General features: G+C 50.5%; 5 protein-coding genes across 5 annotated transcripts in view; 3 read left to right on the top strand and 2 right to left on the bottom strand.

Annotated features, from left to right (window-relative positions):
• Positions 1 to 240: 240 nt before the first annotated feature.
• EMWEY_00026320 (hypothetical protein, conserved) lies at positions 241 to 2,331 on the top strand (the record flags this gene model as incomplete). The annotated part of the gene is made up of 1 exon (XM_013481162.1): positions 241 to 2,331. The coding sequence occupies one exon, from the start codon at positions 241 to 243 to the stop codon at positions 2,329 to 2,331; it is 2,091 nt and encodes a 696-aa protein (XP_013336616.1).
• Positions 2,332 to 3,052: 721 nt separating this feature from the next.
• EMWEY_00026310 (hypothetical protein) lies at positions 3,053 to 4,293 on the bottom strand (the record flags this gene model as incomplete). The annotated part of the gene is made up of 2 exons (XM_013481161.1): positions 3,053 to 3,601; positions 4,288 to 4,293. The coding sequence occupies 2 exons, from the start codon at positions 4,291 to 4,293 to the stop codon at positions 3,053 to 3,055; spliced, it is 555 nt and encodes a 184-aa protein (XP_013336615.1).
• A 428-nt stretch (positions 4,294 to 4,721) lies between these two features.
• On the top strand, positions 4,722 to 5,678 carry EMWEY_00026300 (hypothetical protein, conserved; the record flags this gene model as incomplete). The annotated part of the gene is made up of 2 exons (XM_013481160.1): positions 4,722 to 4,724; positions 4,995 to 5,678. 2 exons carry the CDS (start codon positions 4,722 to 4,724, stop codon positions 5,676 to 5,678), a joined length of 687 nt encoding a protein of 228 aa, XP_013336614.1.
• A 6,372-nt stretch (positions 5,679 to 12,050) lies between these two features.
• Positions 12,051 to 15,658, top strand: EMWEY_00026290 (hypothetical protein, conserved; the record flags this gene model as incomplete). The annotated part of the gene is made up of 2 exons (XM_013481159.1): positions 12,051 to 14,590; positions 14,830 to 15,658. The coding sequence occupies 2 exons, from the start codon at positions 12,051 to 12,053 to the stop codon at positions 15,656 to 15,658; spliced, it is 3,369 nt and encodes a 1,122-aa protein (XP_013336613.1).
• A 744-nt stretch (positions 15,659 to 16,402) lies between these two features.
• Positions 16,403 to 17,565, bottom strand: part of EMWEY_00026280 (zinc finger (C3HC4 type RING finger) protein, putative) — a gene marked incomplete at both ends in the record, with an annotated part of 5,775 nt that continues 4,612 nt past the window's right edge. Inside the window, one exon of the mRNA XM_013481158.1 lies at positions 16,403 to 17,565. This exon is cut by the window's right edge and continues 1,045 nt beyond it. Within this exon, the coding sequence (XP_013336612.1) occupies positions 16,403 to 17,565 (1,163 nt within the window).

Below are 17,565 nucleotides of genomic sequence, written 5' to 3'. Positions count from 1 at the left end.
ATATATATATATATATATTGTCTCCTTTTGTGTGTCTCCCTTGTATGTGTCTCCTTAGGTGTTAGTACAGGGGGTGTTACTTTGTTGCATCTTGCTGCTGCTTATCTTCCTACATCTTTTTATTCTCCTTTGTCTCTTCGTTTCTCACCTCCTGCCTCCTCTGTTGCTGCCCTCACCAGCAGCAGCAGCAACAGCAGCAGCAGCAGCAGCAGCAGCAGCAGCGAAGGGGCTACCTCTGTGATGGACTTCCGTATAAGGAAGGCAGACGCTCTGCTGTTTACCTATGAGGTAGATACAAGGAGACAGTCTCCTCAGGTAAGGAGGGGATGGGAGAGACAGGTTGTCTCCTTTATTCGTAACTATAAACAGCAGCAGCAGCAGCGACACAGACGTCGGAGAGACCAGCCGCAGCAGCAGCAGCAGCAGCAGCAGCAGTTGCGGATGCTGCAGCATGAACAGCAGCAAGAGACACTGATGCACCAGCAGCAGCATGCAGCTGCACAAGATGAGAAACCCTCAGGCCATCAGGTGTTGCACAGGCAGCCAGTTGCTGCTCCTCCTGCTGCACCTGCTGCAGCACCTGCTGCTGCTGCTACTGGAGCAGCAGCAGCAGCAGCAGCAGCAGCTCCAAGTGCTGCTGCTGGTGACTGGGATGTATGGGTGCATAATGAGTCCCTTGAAGCAGATGAGGCCCTGTCTCTTGTTAATGGGGAGGTGCATCTGCTGCTGCTGACGGTGCCGCTGCTGCTGCTGCACTTTGCGGTGTCTCTACACCTCACGGCACCTGATTTACCTTCCTTCCCTCTGCGCAAGAAGGCGCTGCTGCTGGGGGCAGTTGTGTGTCTTGCTGCTTTTGCTGCTGCTGGGGGTCTGGTGCTGTGTCACCTGGTGCTGCGGGTCCCCGTGACGCCGCTGCTGCTGCTCGTGCTGCACTTGCTGCTGGGGCTGTCTGTACACCAGGCAGCACACACGCTGCGCTGCGTGGGGGCAGGAATGGGGCGCGTGTCTGCTATGCAGAAGCAGCTGCGGCAGCAGCAGCAGCAACAGCAGCAGCAGCAGAAGAGGCGACTGCAGCGAACAGGCCGATTGCTGCTGCGTCAATCTCTGCAGCAACGCAGCGTATTCAGCAGCAGCAGCAGCAGAGTAGGTATAGACGATGCTGAGTATTTATTGTACTGTGGCAGTAGTAGACGCAGCAGCAGCAGCGACAGCAGCGACAGCAGCAAGACCAGCAGCAGCAGCAGCAGCACAAATGATACACAATGGGAGGGAAGAAGGACATGGGGTCTAGTAGATGAGGCAGATAGGCAGCAGCAGCAGCTAGAGGAGACACTTATAGAGTGTATATGCAGCAGCAGCATAACAACTGCAGCAGGAGTTTGCTGCCTTGTTGTTATGGGGACATTTGATCTCCCTGCTGTCTCCTCTTATTGTTTTGCTGCTGCTTGCTGTCTCCTTTCTCTTCTTTTCTTTTTTGTCTCCTTTTTCTGTCCCTTACTCCTTATCCTTTATTGTCCCCATTTGCTGCCTCTACCTGTCTCCGACTCACCGATGCAGCGCAGCAGCAGACCTTCTCTTCGTGCTGCTCCTCCTGCAGCAGCAGCTGCTGCTGCACCTGCTGCTGCTGTTGCTCCTGCTGTGTCTACGACTACTGACTCCGAGGACTCGAGGGCAGGAAGAACTGACACGGAGCAGCAGCTGCAGCAGAAGCAGCAGCAGCAGCAGCAGCAGGAGCAGCAGGAGCAGAGTCAGGAGCACCGCCTGCAGCTCTACGACGAACTCGAAGATTCTGTTCGGGGCAACGCTGCTGCTGCTGCTGCTGCTGCTGCTGCTGCTGCTGCAGCACGATCTAATGCTGCTTCTCCTTCAAAGACTGCCAGCAGGGAGCAGCCGACTTCTTCGTTCGCCGCAGAAGACAGCCACCCCCTTAGCAGCAGCAGCAGCAGCAGCAGTAGCAGCAGCAACAGCGGCAGCAGAGGATCAGAGGGACACCAACAGCAACAGCAGCAGCAGCAGCAGCAGCACGAGCAGCAACCTCAGCTGCTAAATGGGCTTGGTTCCCTCCCTAACGGTGTTCATAACAAAGACCAAGAACTGCAGCAGCAGCAGCAGCAGCAGCAGCCGCAGCAGCAGGACAATCAGCTATCGCCATGCGGTGGCAGCGCAAGTGTTTATATAGGAGACAACAGCAGCAGATTAACGATGAGCAGCAGCAAGGAGACAGAGACAACTATGCGCGCTGCGGTGTACAGCTGCTCGGGTGTCTCAGCAGCTCCGTCGTTCTCTTGCAGAGATGCGTGTGTCTCCTTGGGGGAGACTTCTTTGTCATAAAACTTACAGGTACCCTGCTGCTGCTGCTTCTGCTGCTGCTGCTGTTGTTGTTGCTGCAGGTACTGGTGCTGCTACAGCTGGTGCTGCTAGAGGCAGTTGTGCAGCTGCACCTTATCCCCATTTGCTGTCCCTCTATTGACGGCACCGCTTATGGGCGTTCCTTGTGCTGCTGCTGCTGCTGCTACTACTACCATTGCTGCTGCTGTTGCTGCTGCTGTTGCTGCTGCTGCTGCAGAGTGTTATTGGTAATAATGTTATGTTTATTCTCTATAAAGACATACACAGGTCTGCAGCTGCTGCAGCCTGAGTTTAATTTGCTGCGGTACCTCCCTGCTGCCTCGCTGCTGCGGGGTTTCTTAGGGGGACTGCAGCAGCAGCAGCAATGGGGGGGAGCAGCAGCACTCCCGCTGCACCTTGTTATAGAGCCTACGGTGTCTGTACACCTCCATGAGGAAGAAACAAGAAATAAAATTAATCAACTTGTTAATGATATCATGCAACTACCTGAAGCAACTGTAAGCAATGCTGCTGCTGCTGCTGCTGCTGCAGCAACAGCAGCACAGCAGCAGTAGCAGCAGTAGCAGTGGCAGTAGCAGCAGCACCAGCAGCAGCAGCAGCTGCTGCAGCACGTGGATGCAACTCCTGCTGCTAATGCTGCCGTCGCTGCTGCTGCTCTTGTTGTTGCTGCTGCTACTTCTGGTTGTGCAGCTGCAGCCAACGGCTATTGTTTCATGCTGCTGCTGCTACTGCTGCTAGTGCTGCTACTGCTGCTGCTGCTGCTGCTGCTGCTGCTGCTTGCAGGGTCCCGTGCTGTCTTGGGTATCAGATATAGAGTTACACACAAACGGCACAGCGTCATGTAAGAAGAGACAACTGTCTCCTTTTTTGTCTCCTTTTTTGTCTCCTTTTTTGCCTTTTTTTTTGTCTCCTTTTTTGTCTCCTTTTTTGTCTCCTTTTTGTCTCCTTTTTGTCTCCTTTTACTGTTGCTGCGGCTGCTTCTCCCGCTGCCGCCTCCCTGCTGTTTCCCATCTGTTTCCTGTTGCTGCTGCCTCATCTGCTGTTGCTGTTGCTGCTGCTGTTGCTGCTGCTGCTGTTGCTGCTGCTGCTGTTGCTGCTGCTGCTGCTGCTGTTGTGCTGCAGCGGATGATGTTCTTGTCCCTCCTTCTGCTGTATGTCCATCAATAAATTCGTATATATTTCCTTGGCAATCTTTTGCTGCCTTCGCGCTGCAGCTGCGGCGATGGTGCAGCAACGGGCATAATACACTTTGCTGCAGCAGCAAATTGCATGCAGGAGACACAGAGACACAAGCGCAACAAAAAGCCCCATGGATACAAAATGTTACTCCTACTATCTATGATGGTTCCTTTATTAAGGTACTAAATAAATAAATAAATAAATAAATAAATAAATAAATAAATAAATAAATAAATAAATAAATAAATGAATAAATAAATAAATAAATAAATAAATAAAATATTAATAATAAATGTCTACTGTTTATAATGTTTCTCTTATTAAGGTATTTATTTATTAATAATAATTATTAGTTATTATTATTAATAATAATTTATTGTCTCCTTTATTGTCTCCTTTTTGTCTCCTGCTCGTCTCCTTTGTTGTCCCCTTAATGCTCATATTGTCTCCTTTTTTGTCTCCTTTTTTGTCTTTTTTTTTGTCTCCTTTTTTTTTGTCCCCTTTTTTAGTTCTCTAGTGATGGCAGACGAATATTGGCTACTCGTATAACTCTCTTCCTCCATATTGACCCTCTAAACAGCAGCAGCAGCAGCAGAAGAGGATGATGTTGGTGTATCTGTTTCTTATTTATGTTTTGTATATTTTATAGGGTTTAGGGTTTAGGGTTTTAGGGTTTAGGGTTTAGGGTTTAGGGTTTAGGGTTTAGGGTTTAGGGTTTGTGTGTATATATGTGTTGCTGCAGAGACAGTTGGATATTACCTGCATTATCTGGTCATTTATTATTAATATCTTTATGCATATTTATATTTCTTTGTTTAATTCTTTCTCCTCTTGCTGCTGCAGTTGTTGCGCTGCTGCTGCTGCTGCAGGGTCTCTTTGTTGCTGGTCTATTGGGTCTCTTTGCTGTCCCCTTTGATGTTGTTACTCTTATCGTCAGTAATACACTACCTACTCACTAGCTAGCTAACCAGCTAGCTAGCTAGCTAGCTAGCTAGCTACACTATTTACCAACTAGCTAGCTAACTAGCTAGCTACCTAGCTACCTAGCTATCTACCTAGCTTAGCTAGCTAGCTGCCTAGCTAGCTAGCTACGTAGCTAGTTAGCTGGCTAGCTACCTAACTAGCTAGCTAGCTACCTAGCTTAGCTAGCTAGTTAGCCAGATAGATAGCTAGCTAACTAACTAAATAGATAGATGGTTAGCTAGCTAGGTAGCTAGGTAGCTAGCTAGCTAGCTAGCTAGCTAACCATCTATCTATTGTTGCAGTGCATGCACTGAGTGTCTTATTGTTGCTATTATAGAAGGTGCCTATACACCTAAATATTATTATAGATATATTATCCTGTCTCCCTGTGTGTCCTTGTGTCTCCTTTTGCCTCCTCCTGTCTCCTTTTGTCTCCTTTTGTCTCCTTTTGTCTCCTTATGTCCCCTTTTGTCTCCTTTTTGTCTCCTTTTCTTTGTTATTAGGCATTATTTGCTAGTAGTGCATTAACAGTTGAATATACAACACTTGTGGTGTACATACACCGCAAGACAGAGCCTCTGTTTGCTGCTGCTCCTCTTCCTTCCCTCTCCTTGCTGTCCTCATTGGTGCAGCAGCACCAGTACCACCAGCAGCAGCAACAGCAGCAGCAGCAGCAGCAACTGCAGCAGCAGCAGAGTACTCCGCCACTTAGCAGTGCAGCAGCAGACTTCCCACCAGCCGGAGACTTCCGTGTGCACCAGCAGCCGTCGCCGCGCATGCAGCAGCAGCAGCAGCAGCAGCAGCAGCAGGGTGTACCGTTACAGTCCGTCTTGGCGGCCTCTTCTTGGCTCCACCACCACCACCAACAGCAGCAGCAGCAGCAGCAGCAGCAGCAGCATGGATTGCTGCTAGGTAGAGAGGAGGAAGTATGTATAAGTTGTGGTAAGGATAAGGAGAGTTGTGTGTTACTGAGCAACCCCACCGCAACAACAATAGAGGTATTATTAGCAGATATACATAGACAAAGACATAAGGGGCCCCTCTTGTCCTTTCTTGCATTAAGGGAGGCAGGGGCCCCTATTATTATGTCCGCTATCTCTACTCTATTAGGTAAGCCCAAGCAGCAGCAGCAGCAGCAGCAGCAGCAGCAGCAGCAGCAGCAACAACAGCAGCATGTGTGTATGTAACAGAATTCCTCTTCCTTGTTCTTGTACATACATGCATGCATGCATACATATATACATGCATGCATGCATGCATTACTTTTTTTCTTTTTTTCTTTTGTGCAGGTATTTGTTTATTATTTTTTGCTAAGAGTGACGCATTTAGGGTATTTTGTGCAGCAAACTTTGTTGTTGTTGCTGCTGCTGTTGTTGCTAGTTGCTGCTGCGCTCCCCTCCTCCTGGTGTATATACAGCCCTTTATACCACAATTAAAAAAACATAAAATGTACTGGAGGGGCCCCCAGGGGCCCCTATATGACCATTGGGGCCCCCGTATAAACCCTCTATTACTTCTTGACGAACCACAGGCACCCTGGGGACGCCAGGGGGCCCCCTCAGGGGCCCCCCAATTGACCCCAGGGGCCCCCCAACTGTCCCCACGGGAACCCTAACAGTACCAAGAGGGGCCCACACACAGTACCCAGGGGGCCCCCCATCAGTATACAGGGGGCCCCTTACATTCCCAATTAGACCCCTCAACAATCCTGAGGGGGGCCCCCTGACAGTTCCCAGGGGGCCCCCAACAACAAGGAGGCGGCCCCTAACAACAGACAAGGGGGCCCCTAACAACAAAGAGGTGGGCCCCTAACAACAAAGAGGGGCCCCCCAATAAATAACCCTTAATAGGGGGTATAGGGTACAGGGTACAGCTAAATAAATAATGACGTTTTTCTTTATGAATATTTTTTCTTGACAGTAAAGAAGAGAAATAAATCTGCGGTGTACGTACACCTCAATCCCTTAATTAGCAGCAGCAGCAACCCTAGCAGCGGCAGGATACAGCCAAAAAAAACAATCTATATATGTAGCAGCAGCTGCTGCTGCAGCAACTGCAGCAGCTGCAACAGCTGCAGCAGCAACAGTGCAGCAGCTGTTGCAGCTACGTTGCTGCTCGCATTGCTGCTGCATGCAGGGAGAAAACGCCGCAACAGGGGAGGGAGTGTACACCCCAGAGCAGCGGGTTTAGGGTTTAGCAGCAGCAGCAGCAAGGGTTTAGGGTTTAGCTGCTGCTGCTGCTGCTGCTGCTTCATAGCATAAGATCGATCCCTTCGTGCTGCCTCTTAGTAACAGGCGGTGCTGCAGCAACACAAGACAGCAGCAACGCAGCTGCTTATTAGTAGTAGCTGCAGCAGCAAGAGCAGCAGCAGCAGATAGAGCAGCAACAACAGCAGCACGAGCAGCAGCAGCAGCAGCAGCAGCAGCAGCACGACCTAATTGGCATACCAGAGTTTGGTGGGTCATCAAAGAAGAGCATATCTGGATGAGAAGGCGTAGCTGCCTGTACACCTGAGGAGGCCACTTGCTGCTGCTGCTGCTGCTGCTGCTGCTGCGGTGGCTGTGCCCAGTAGTCCATTTTGCCGTTGCTGCTGCTGCTGGTACTTGTTGCTGCTGCTGTTGGAGGGAAGTGGGTAGGTGCAGCAGCAGCATCAGCAGCAACGGGTGCAGCAGAAGGTACCGATGATGCTGCTGCTCCCTCGCCAGTCCATGAGAGACGCACAGCCTGCAGCAGCAGATGCATGCACCGTTACATTTTGTATGGAGACACAATAGCAACAAAAGGAGGCAAGCGCAGCAGCAGCAGCAGCAGCAGCAGCAGGAGAGCATGAACAGCAGCACAACCAGCACCAGCAGCACCACCGCCAGCAGCAGCAGCAACAACAACAACAACAACAGCAGCAGCAACAACAACAGCAGCAGCAGCAGCTTACCTTAATAAATAAAGGTCCTTTATTGACATTAAGTTGCTGCTGCTCATCTAATATATCTAACCATACATACTGTGGGGATCGATCCCGTGGGGATCGATCCCCAAGGGAGACGATCCCCAATTCATCTATACCTGCACGTAATCTATTAAGAAAAAAAAAAGGAGACAAAAAGGAGAAAAAAAGGAGACACATAAATAAAAAGGAGACATTTTAACTCCTTAATATTTTTTATCTTTTATAATTTAGGGTTTAGGGTTTATTAGGGTTTAGGGTTTTCTAGGGTTTAGGGTTTATTAGGGTTTAGGGTTTACCTGGTATAGGGAATTGTTGTATAATATTTTTTAATGTCTTAGTGTTTAGTGTTTAGTATATATTAGGGTTTATGGTTAATTATTTTTTTCTAGGGTTTAGGGTTTATTATTTTTTTCTAGGGTTTAGGGTTTAGGGTTTAGGGTTTAGGGTTTAGGGTTTAGGGTTTAGGGTTTACCTGAAATGGTATTTTCCTGGTATAGGGAATTGTTGTATAATATCCTTTAGTGTAGGGTTTACTCCTTTTTTTTGTCCCCTTAATAAGAAACAATTAGGAGAAAGGAGACTGTCTCCATCATTAGATATTATATATAATACTAATTTATTATTTACCTCCATCTTAATGCATGCATGCATGCAGCAGCAACAAGTGCAGCAGCAGCAAATAAAGCAGCAGCAAGTCCAGCAGCAGCAAGTGCAGCAGATAAAGAGGGAGGGAATAAAAAATTCGCTATACAATGAGGTATTATTAAGGTCTATACAAATAATATGCACCTCCTGCTGCTGTTGCTGCTGATGGTCTTGCTGCTGTTGCTGCTCCTGTTGCTGTTGCTGCTGTTGCTGCTGCTGTTGCTGCTGTTGCTGCTGCTGGTGGTGGCGAGCTGTGTGTACACCTTAACTGCCACCAACCAACCAGTGTAGGAGCAGACAAGGGAGGAGAGAGACACACGATGAACAAAAAGAGCTCCTCCTCGCTGCTGCTGCTGCTGCTGCTGCTGTTGCTGCTGTTGCTGGTATTGTTGTTGCTGCTGCTGTTGCTGCTGCACTTGCTGCTGTTGCTGCTGCCAGTAATTTGCTGTTGTCTGCTGCTGCAGCAACTGCAACAGAGTATAAGAAGATTAAAAGAAGAGATTCTTAGGGTGACGACGAGCTGCTGCTGCGGTGTATATACAGCTAATCCTTATACGACAGCAGCAGCAGCAGCAGCAGCAGCAGCAGCAGGAGGGAAAGAAAAAAAAAAAAGAACTGCTGCTAATTAAGAAGAAAATGAATATCTTTATTTTATATTTAATAGAAGAAATACAGAAAATTATCTTTTATTGTCTTTTTATCATCTAATGCTGCCTATACACCGCAGCGCAGCAGCGCAGCAAGAAGCCGCTGCTGCTGCTGATTAAAGCATGCAGCAGCAGCAGCAGCAACAACAACAGCAACAGCAGCAGAAGGAGGTGCCTTCTTAATTGAATAAAAGGTTCTTTTTAGGCTTTTAATTATAAAAAAAAAAAAGAATAATTTATTATTATAAAACCCTAAATAAGGGTTTTGTCTAAACCCTTTTTTAGGGTTTAGGGTTTAGAGGTATATATACACCTCAACAGGCCATTTATATAAATACAAATATAAATAAATATATATAATATATTCTTTTTATTTATTTATATTTATTTATTTATATTTATTTATTTATATTTATTTATTTTATTTATTTATTTTATTTATTATAGTAAAGGTGTACACCACCATCTCAGGTGTATAGGCACCTCCTCCTTTATTCTCTTTTTTTTTTCCTCCTTTTTTCCTTCTAATAAACATTTCTTTTTTTATTTTAATTAATAAATAATTTATTTTATTTATTTTATTAATAAAATAAAACATTTTATTATTTTCTTTATTTGTCTATTATTATTTATTTATTCTTTTTTTTTTTTTCTTTTTCTTATTTATTTTTATGTCTATTTGCTTTTTTTATCAATTTGCTGCTCTCCTGTCTACTCTGCTCTCTCCTCTACCTCTCTACGTCACTAACTGCAGCAACAGCAGCTGCTGCTGCTGCTACTACTGCACCAGCAGCAAATAAGCCTTGCTGCTGCTGCTGCTGTTGCTGCTGCATTAACTCTAAGAAAATTATTATTATAAAGTTTTGCCCAAAGACAAACGTCTACCTTATGCAGCACAGACACCACCTATAACTGCAGCAGCAGCAGCAGCAGCAGCAGCAGCAGCAGGAGTTGTTGCTGCTGCTTGTGCTGCTGCTGCTTGTGCTGCTGCAGCATCGACAGCAGCAAAACACAAATAGAGATTAAGAGGTGTGTTGCTGCTGCTGCAAAGGTTGGGCAGCAAAAAAAAAGTACAAAAGACAAGGCATCAGCAGCGCTGCAGCAACATTGTTGCTGCTGCTGCTGCTGCTGTTGCTGCTATTGCTGCTACTGCTGCTACTACTGTTGTTGCTGTTGCTGCTGCAGCAGCAGCAGCAGTCACCTATAACTCCTCACCAACCAGAACAAGCAACACAATTAACATCAAAATAAATGCCATCAGCAGCAGCAATTGCTGCAGCAGCAGCAGCAGCAGCAGCAGCAGTTGCAACTGCTGCTGCTGCTGCTGCTGCTGCTGCTGCTGCACCTACAAGCAGAATTTATCTCTCCCTTGCCTACACCTTAGATCTAATTTATCTTCTGTTGTTAATTCATCATTTAATTTAATTTGTTTAATTTTACAACCCCACCATATAAACACACACTACTGCTGCTGCATTTGCTGCTGCTGCTGCTGCTGCTGCTGCTGCTGCTGCTACCAGCAGAATTTATCCCTTCCTTGTTTACATCTTAGATCTAATTTATCCTCAGCAGTTAATTCATTATTTAATTTAATTTGTTTAATTTTACAACCCCACCATATAAACACATGCTGCTGCTGCTGCCGCCGCCGCCGCCGCAGCAGGAGCAGCAGCAGCAGCAGGAGCAGCAGGAGCTACCAACAGAATTTATCCCTTCCTTGTTTACATCTTAGATCTAATTTATCCTCAGCAGTTAATTCATTATTTAATTTAATTTGTTTAATTTTATATCCCCACATACCTTTCTTCTCTCTTATAGATACATATCTACCTGCTTTCTTCATATATTTTAATTGTGCTGCTGCTGCTGCTGCTGCTGCTGCTGCTGCTGGATCTATATTATCATCATTTTCTTTTGTTTTTTTTGCATTTTTAGTTTTAGTACCTTCTGCTGCAGCTGCTGCTGCTGCTGCTGCTGCTGCTTCTGCCTTTTTTCTATATATAGCTGCTGTTTTTTTTATAGAGAATTTAGTTGTAGATAAAAAATCCTGAGATAAATTGGGGTGTATATGCAGCGTCCTGTCTGTATCCACAGATACAATCATAACTTGCTCATTAATTAATGTTAAGGGATTAAATAATAATAAAGTGTCTCCTTTTTCTATTTCTTCCCTAAATTTTGTATTAAATCCTTGAATTGTATCTCCTGATGATACTATTCTTCCTGTTCCTTCTATTATCTCTGCTGCTGCTGCTGCTGCTGCTGCTGCTGCTGCAGATTCAGATTCAGCACATAATCCTGATTCTTTTAAATGGTCATCTCCTGGGGATCCGGTTCCTCCTCCTCCTCCTGCTGCTGCTGCTGCTGCTGCTGCTGCTGCTGCTGCACCTCCTATAGGATTATTTAATAAGGCTTCTTTTTTTCTTTTTTTTTTTTCTCTTCTTTTTATTTCCTTTAAATCTCCTTTACTCCCTTTAAGGCGTAAACTACCACCCGATACACGGCTGTACGCCTCCATAGATACGATCTGCTGCTGCTCCTGCTGCTGCTGCTGTTGCTGCTGCTGTTGCTGCTGCTACAGACTCTGTAGCTTGTATGCACTTTATCCTACTCCTGCAGCAGCTGTGTACGCAGCAACAAGATATACGATGGAAGTAAAAAAGAAGACAAGAAGAAATAAAATGTTTAATACTGCAGAATTTATATCGACAAATATATTAGGACAATGTTGCTGCTGCTGCTGCTGCTGCTGCTGTTGCTGCTGCTGCTGCTGCTAGGGGGGCCCTCAGTTGGGGCTGTGCTGGGCTGCGGCTGCAGCCGCAGCAGCAGCGGGCTTAAGAAACAGCAGAAGGAAACAGCAGCAGCAGCAGCAGCAAATAAGCTGTCTGTGTTTTTTTTGTGGCTGTACCAACTGTGTCTTCTTCTCTTCGAGCTGCAGCAGCAGCAGCAGTTCATTAGCAGCAAGTGCTGCAGCAGTGCTGCTGCTGCAGCAGTGCTGCAGCAGCAGCAGCTTGGTAACCAAACTGTTTTCTCTGCACCATCCACTGCATTATTTCCTGCAGCAGTAGCAGCAGCAGATCCAGCAGCAGTAGCAACAGAAGAACAGCAGCATCAGCCATTGCCAGGAACAGCAGCAGCGGCCCCAACCGCAACAGCAGCAGCAGCAACAGTACGTACCTCCACCGCTAGGAGAAGCAGCAGCAGCAACAGCAGCATCATCCATCTCCAGGATAACAAGAAGCGGCCACAACAACAACAGCAGCAGCAACAGCAACAGCAGCAGCAACAGCAGCAGCAGCAGCAGCAGCAGCAGCAGCAAAATGGAGGATTCTGCTGCTCCTGGTCGTGCTGCATCAGGGGAGTGGAGCCTAAGGCTGCAGGCCCTAAAGGCTCGTATGAAGAAGGGAGGTCCTGCTGCTGATGCTGCTGCTGCTGCTGCTGCTGCTGAGGGGTTATTTATCTCCCCAAGTGCCCCTGTGTCTGCGTCTGCTGCTGCTGCTGTCACCATCTCCTCCCCTCCTCCTGGTGCTGCTGCTGCTGCTGGGGGGTTGGCGAGGGACGGAAGGTTAAAGCCTCCGCCGCTGCAGAGGCGACAGCTGCAGCAGCAACTGCTGCCGCAACAGCAGCAGCAACTGCAGCAGCAGCAAGTACAAATGCCACAGCAGCAAATGCAGATGCCACAGCAGCAGCAGCAGCAGCACCGCAGCAACCAACCTAAGAAGCTCCCTAGTACTGCACAAGGGAGGCTGCTGCAGCAGCTGCAGCACGCGCTGCAGCAGCCGCCACCTCCCCCGCTGCAGCAGCAGCAGCAGCAGCAACGAACTGCTGCACCACGAATGGCGTCAACACCAGCAGGACGTTCATCGTCTCCTGTCTTTGATTCTATTACTGCTGCTGCTGCAGGTGCTGCAGCAGTTCCTGTTGCTTCTTCTGCTGCTGTTACTGCTGCTTCCCCTAGTTATGCAGCAGCAGCAGCAGCAGCAGCACCAGTGTCTCAATCTTTTGCTGCATCAGGCAGCAGAGACTTTGATGCCCCCATGTCTTTTGAGGAATTAATGCGAAGAAAGAGGGAGAAGGAGCAGCAGCAGCAGCAGCAACAGCAGCAGCAGCAGCAACAGCAGCAGCAACAACTTAGGGAAGCGGGGAACGGACCCCAACGGCTGTCCGATCCCGCAAATGCAGCAGGACCTCCAGCAGCAGCAGCAGCAGCAGCAGCAAGCTTTCCTCCAAGACGACAGCAGCAGCTGCAGCAGCAGCAGCAACAGCAGCAGCTGCAGCCTGCACCAAAGGCACAGCAGCAACCAGGGCAGGTTCTGCAGCAACAGAGACTCGCGCGGCACCAAAGCCCACCACCACAGCAGCAACAGCAGCAGCAGCAGCAGCAGCCACGAAGCCCGCCTCCTGCAGCAGCAGCAGCCGCGGGAGTAGCAGCAGCACCTACTGCAGCAGCTGCAAGAAACGTGCAGCAGCCAAAGCCGCCTCTGCAGCAGCAGCCACAGCAGCAGCTGCAGCAGCAGCAACAGCAGCGAGCCCCCTTCCAGCAGCAGCAGCAGCAGGCGCAGCCGAAGCAGGCGCCTCCTGTGCAGCAGCAGTGGCGGCAGCAGCAATTACCGCCGCTACTGCAGCAGCCACCGCAGCAAAAGCAGCAGCAGCAGCAGCAGCCTAAAGCCCCGCTGGCTACACCTCCTGCAGGGCGCATCCAACCACCACCAGTGCAGCAGCAGCAGCAGCAGCAGCAGCAGCGACAGCTGCCGGTGCAGCCAGGAGCAGCAGCTGTTCCTCCGGTGCAGCAGCAAGCTATTAAACCTAAGGCTGCTGCTCCTGTTCGTGCTGCTCCTAAGGCAGCAGCAGCACCACCACCTGCTGCTGCTGCTGTTCCTGCACCACCTGCTGCTGCTGCTGTTCCAGCACCACCTGCTGCTGCTGCTGCTGCTGCTGCTGCTCCAGGAGCAGTAGCGTCCCGTCCAGCACCTGCAGCAGCAGCACCAGCAGCAGCAGCGCGCCCAACGCCTGCACCGCCTGCAGCAGCAGCAAACCGTGCAGCACCTCCTGTTGCAGCAGCAGCAGCAGCAGCTCCAGCAGCAGCTGTAGCTAGGAGAGGTCATGTGCCTAAAGCAGCAGCAGCAGCAACAGCAACAAAAACAGTTGCTGCTGTCCCTGTATCGCACTCCGCTCCTGCAGCACCTCCTCCTGCTCCTCCAGCAGCAGCAGCAGCAGCACGGCTCCATCCACAGCAGCAGCAGCAGCAGGTGCTGCATCAACCACAGCAGCAACTGCAGCAGAAGCAGCAGCAACTGCAGCAGCAGCAGATGCAACTCAAGAAACCAGCAGTTCGCAATACAGCAGCATCCTCTTCCCTCCCTGCTGCTGCACCTGCTGCTGGCGTAGCAGCAGCAGCACCACTGCAGCAGCAGCAGCAGCAGCAGCAGCTCCCCCGACCTGCTCAACCGCAGCAGATTAAGCAGCAGCAGCAGCAGCAGCAGCGGCCACAAACGGCTGTGCCCCCAGTGGTGAAGCAGCAGCAACAACCGGGCAGACCAGCACCGAGACTGCCGCAGCAGCAGCAGCAGCAGCAGCAGCAGCAGCCACCGCCGCCGCCACTGCAGCAGTTGCAGCAGCAGCAGAAACAGCGGCCAGGTCTTCAGCCGCAGCCTGCTGCACCCCTCGTCAGAACGCAGCAGCAGCAGCAGCAGCCGCAGCAGCAGCAGCGTGCTGCCGCGGTACCTGGGGCACCTCGGCAACCTCAACAGCAGCAGCAGCAACTGCAGCAGCAGCGGCAGCAGCAACAGCAGAATGTAGCATCTAGGGCAGTAGCAGCAAGACCTGCTGCCCAAGGCATTCGCTCCTCCCTCCAAGACCCGTAAGTAACTTGCATGCTGCTGTTGCTGCTGCTGCTGCTCTTGCTGCTGCTGCTGCTGCTGCTCTTGCTTCTGCTGCTGCTGTTGCTGCTGGTTGTTGATGTTGTTGGTTGTTATGTGTTATACTTGAGTATCGTGGTGTATCTGTCTCTCTTGCTGCTGCTGCTGCTGCTGTTACTGCTGCTGCTGCTGCTAATATTGCTGCTGCTGCTGTTGTGTGTGTGGTGTATGTACACCTCAGGGAGCAGCAGAAGCTAGGGGAGCACCTTGCTGCTTGCTGCTCCGCCTTTGCTCCCCTAAGGGGGCCCCTATGGCCTTATGGCTGCGGATCTATGGAGGCCCTAATCAAGCAGATGCAGCAGGTAACTGCAGCAGCAGATTCAAGACTTGCTGTTGCTGCTGCTGCTGCTGCTCCTGCTGTTGAAGCAGCAGTTGCAGGAGCAGACATGCAGGAGGATCCTGTATCCCCCCTGCTGCACACTCGCACAAGGCCGGACCAGCAGGAGCAGCAGCAACAGCAGCAGCAGCAGCAACAACAACAACAACAGCAGGAGAAGCAGCAACAGCAGCAGCAACAGCAGCAGCAGAAGCGGCAGCAAGCTTCTGCCTTTGCCCCGCTGCTGCCGCTGCTGCGGCTAGCAGCAGCAAAGGCAGAAGTTGCTTCTCGTGATCAGCTGTCTTTTGTGGATATATACGGAGCAGCAGCAGCAGGAGAGACAGCAGCAGCAGCAGCAACAGCAGCAGCAGCAGAGACAGCAGTTGCTGCTGCAGTAACAGATGCGCATGCACCAACAACGCAGCAGCTGCTGCAGCTTCCTGCTGCTGATATTGTTAAGAGATTAGAGGAATTCGCGCAGCAGCAGCAGCAGCAGCTAAAGTCTCTGCAGATGCAGTTTGCTGCTGCAGCAGGGAAACGAATCTTGGCAACTGATGCTACTGCTGCAACACCTGCTACTCCTGCTGCTGCTGCAGCAGCAGCCCCAGCAGCAGCAGCAGCAGCGCAACAGCCGCCAACAAAGAGGACAAAAATTGTCTCTACACTGACCGCCGTTCCCCCTACAGGGGCTTGAGGAATATATGCATGCATGCATGCATGCATGCAGCAGCAGCAACAGCAGCAACAACAACAGCAGCAGCAAAGTGTAGCAGCAACGGCTCTGTAACGAACGACTGCATGCGGTGCTGCTGCTGAGACATCAGCCGCTTGTCTTCCTACAGCAGCAGCAGCAACAGCAGGTGCTGCTGCTGCTGCTGCTGCTGCTTCTGCTGCTGCTGCTGCGTGTCTTCCCTTCGAACTGTAGAGCCCAACACGCAGCAGCAGGAGCACCAGAGACGGTGGTTCGCTTGCTGCTAGTTACTGTTGCTGCAGCAGCAGCAGGAGCAACAAATATGTTGCTGCTGCTGCTGCTGCTGCTGCTGTATCTCTTTACCACAGTGGGGTGTACGTACACCTGAATAGATAACTTTTCTTTATGTGCAAAGAAATGCACCTCCTTAATATACTGCAGCAATTAATGCTTAGTACTGCTGCTGCTGTTGCTGTTGTTGCTGTTGCTGCTGCTGCTGCTGTTGCTGCTGCTACAGTGTTGACGAGAGTACTACCGGAACTACGCTACTGCTGCTGCTGCTGCTCGTATACGTGCTGCTGCTGCTGCTGCTGCTGCTGCTGCTGCTAACGGCTGTCTATGCTGCTGCTTAACACGTTGCTACTATTCGATGTACTCCGTTAGTACAAACGTCGCTGCAGCAGCAGCAGCAGCAACAGCAGCAACTGCTGCTGCTGCTGCTGCTGCAGAGCGGAAAAGAAGTCAAACTCAAGCGAGTTTAGTGGGGGCTGTAGCGGGTGCTGCTGCTGCAGCTGCTGCTGCAGTTGCTGCAGCAGCAGCAGGATGCGTCATAGACTGCGTTCCTGCTGCATGCACAAAGATGTGCTGCTGTCCTGTGTGTCCCTGCAGCAGCCAGGGTGCATGCGGTGTATGTACACCTGGTATATAGGAGACACCCACGTGCTGCTGCTGCTGCTGCAGCAACAACTGCTGCTGCTGCTGATGTTGCTGCTGTTGCTGCTGCTGGTGATGCTGTTGCTGCTGCTGCTGCTGACTCCAGTCAGCAGCAGCAGAAGCCCAACTCGTGCTGCTGCGTTGCACCCGGTGCTGCTGCCTTAGGGTGCCCTGACTAACCTGCTTCTGCTGCTGCTCCTGCCTATGCTGTTGCTGCTGTTGCTGTTGCTGCTGCTGCTGCTGCTGCTTCAGGTGCTTGTGCTGCTGCTGCTGCTTCTGCTGCAGCTGCTGCTGTGCCTGCTGCTGCTGCTCCTCTGCCTGCTGCTGCTGCTGCCGCAGAAGCCGCCGTTGACGGCGGGAGAGCCTCGGTACTGGAGGATTGTTGCCGCAGCTGCAGGTGCAGCAGCAGGAACTCGTGTTGCTGCTGCTGCTGTTGCTGCTGCTGCTGTTGCTGCTGCTGCTTACTTCAGTAGCTAGCCACGTTGCTGCTGCTGCTGCTGCAGCACAGCCTTTCCCTTGGTCGGCAGTACTGGTGCCCCGTTGTGATACACCGCCCTGCATGCTGGTGCTGCTGCTGTTGATGCTGCTGCTGTTGCTGCTGCTGCTGCCTGGCAGATTAGCAGCAGATGCATGCGCTGCAGCACGTACAGGCGCAACAGGGGGAAGAACATCAAATGTAGGGTGGTGAGCTGCTGCTCTTTCATTGCTGCTGCTGTTGCTGCTGCTGTTGTTGCTGCTGCCACCCAACATTTGCAGCATCGATTGTTGCTGCTGTTGCTCGTGCTGCAGCTGCTGCTGCTGCAGTTGCTGCTGCTGCTGCAGCTGCTGCTGCTGCGAGGAAGCAGCATCAGCTGCATAGTCCCAACCAACTCCCTTAATTTCTGCTAAAACTGCTTGCAGCTGCAGATCGAATTCGTTGCAGCTGCTGCTGCTGCTGCTGCTGTTGCTGCTGCTGTTGCTGCTGCTGTTGTTGCTGC

The sequence above is a fragment of the Eimeria maxima genome, genomic scaffold (assembly GCF_000499605.1).
Source record: "Eimeria maxima Weybridge genomic scaffold, Emw_scaff284, whole genome shotgun sequence".
In the NCBI taxonomy this organism is placed as follows: domain Eukaryota; phylum Apicomplexa; class Conoidasida; order Eucoccidiorida; family Eimeriidae; genus Eimeria; species Eimeria maxima.
Note: the sequence above shows the minus strand (reverse complement) of the source record. Positions and strands in the feature narration are given on the sequence as shown.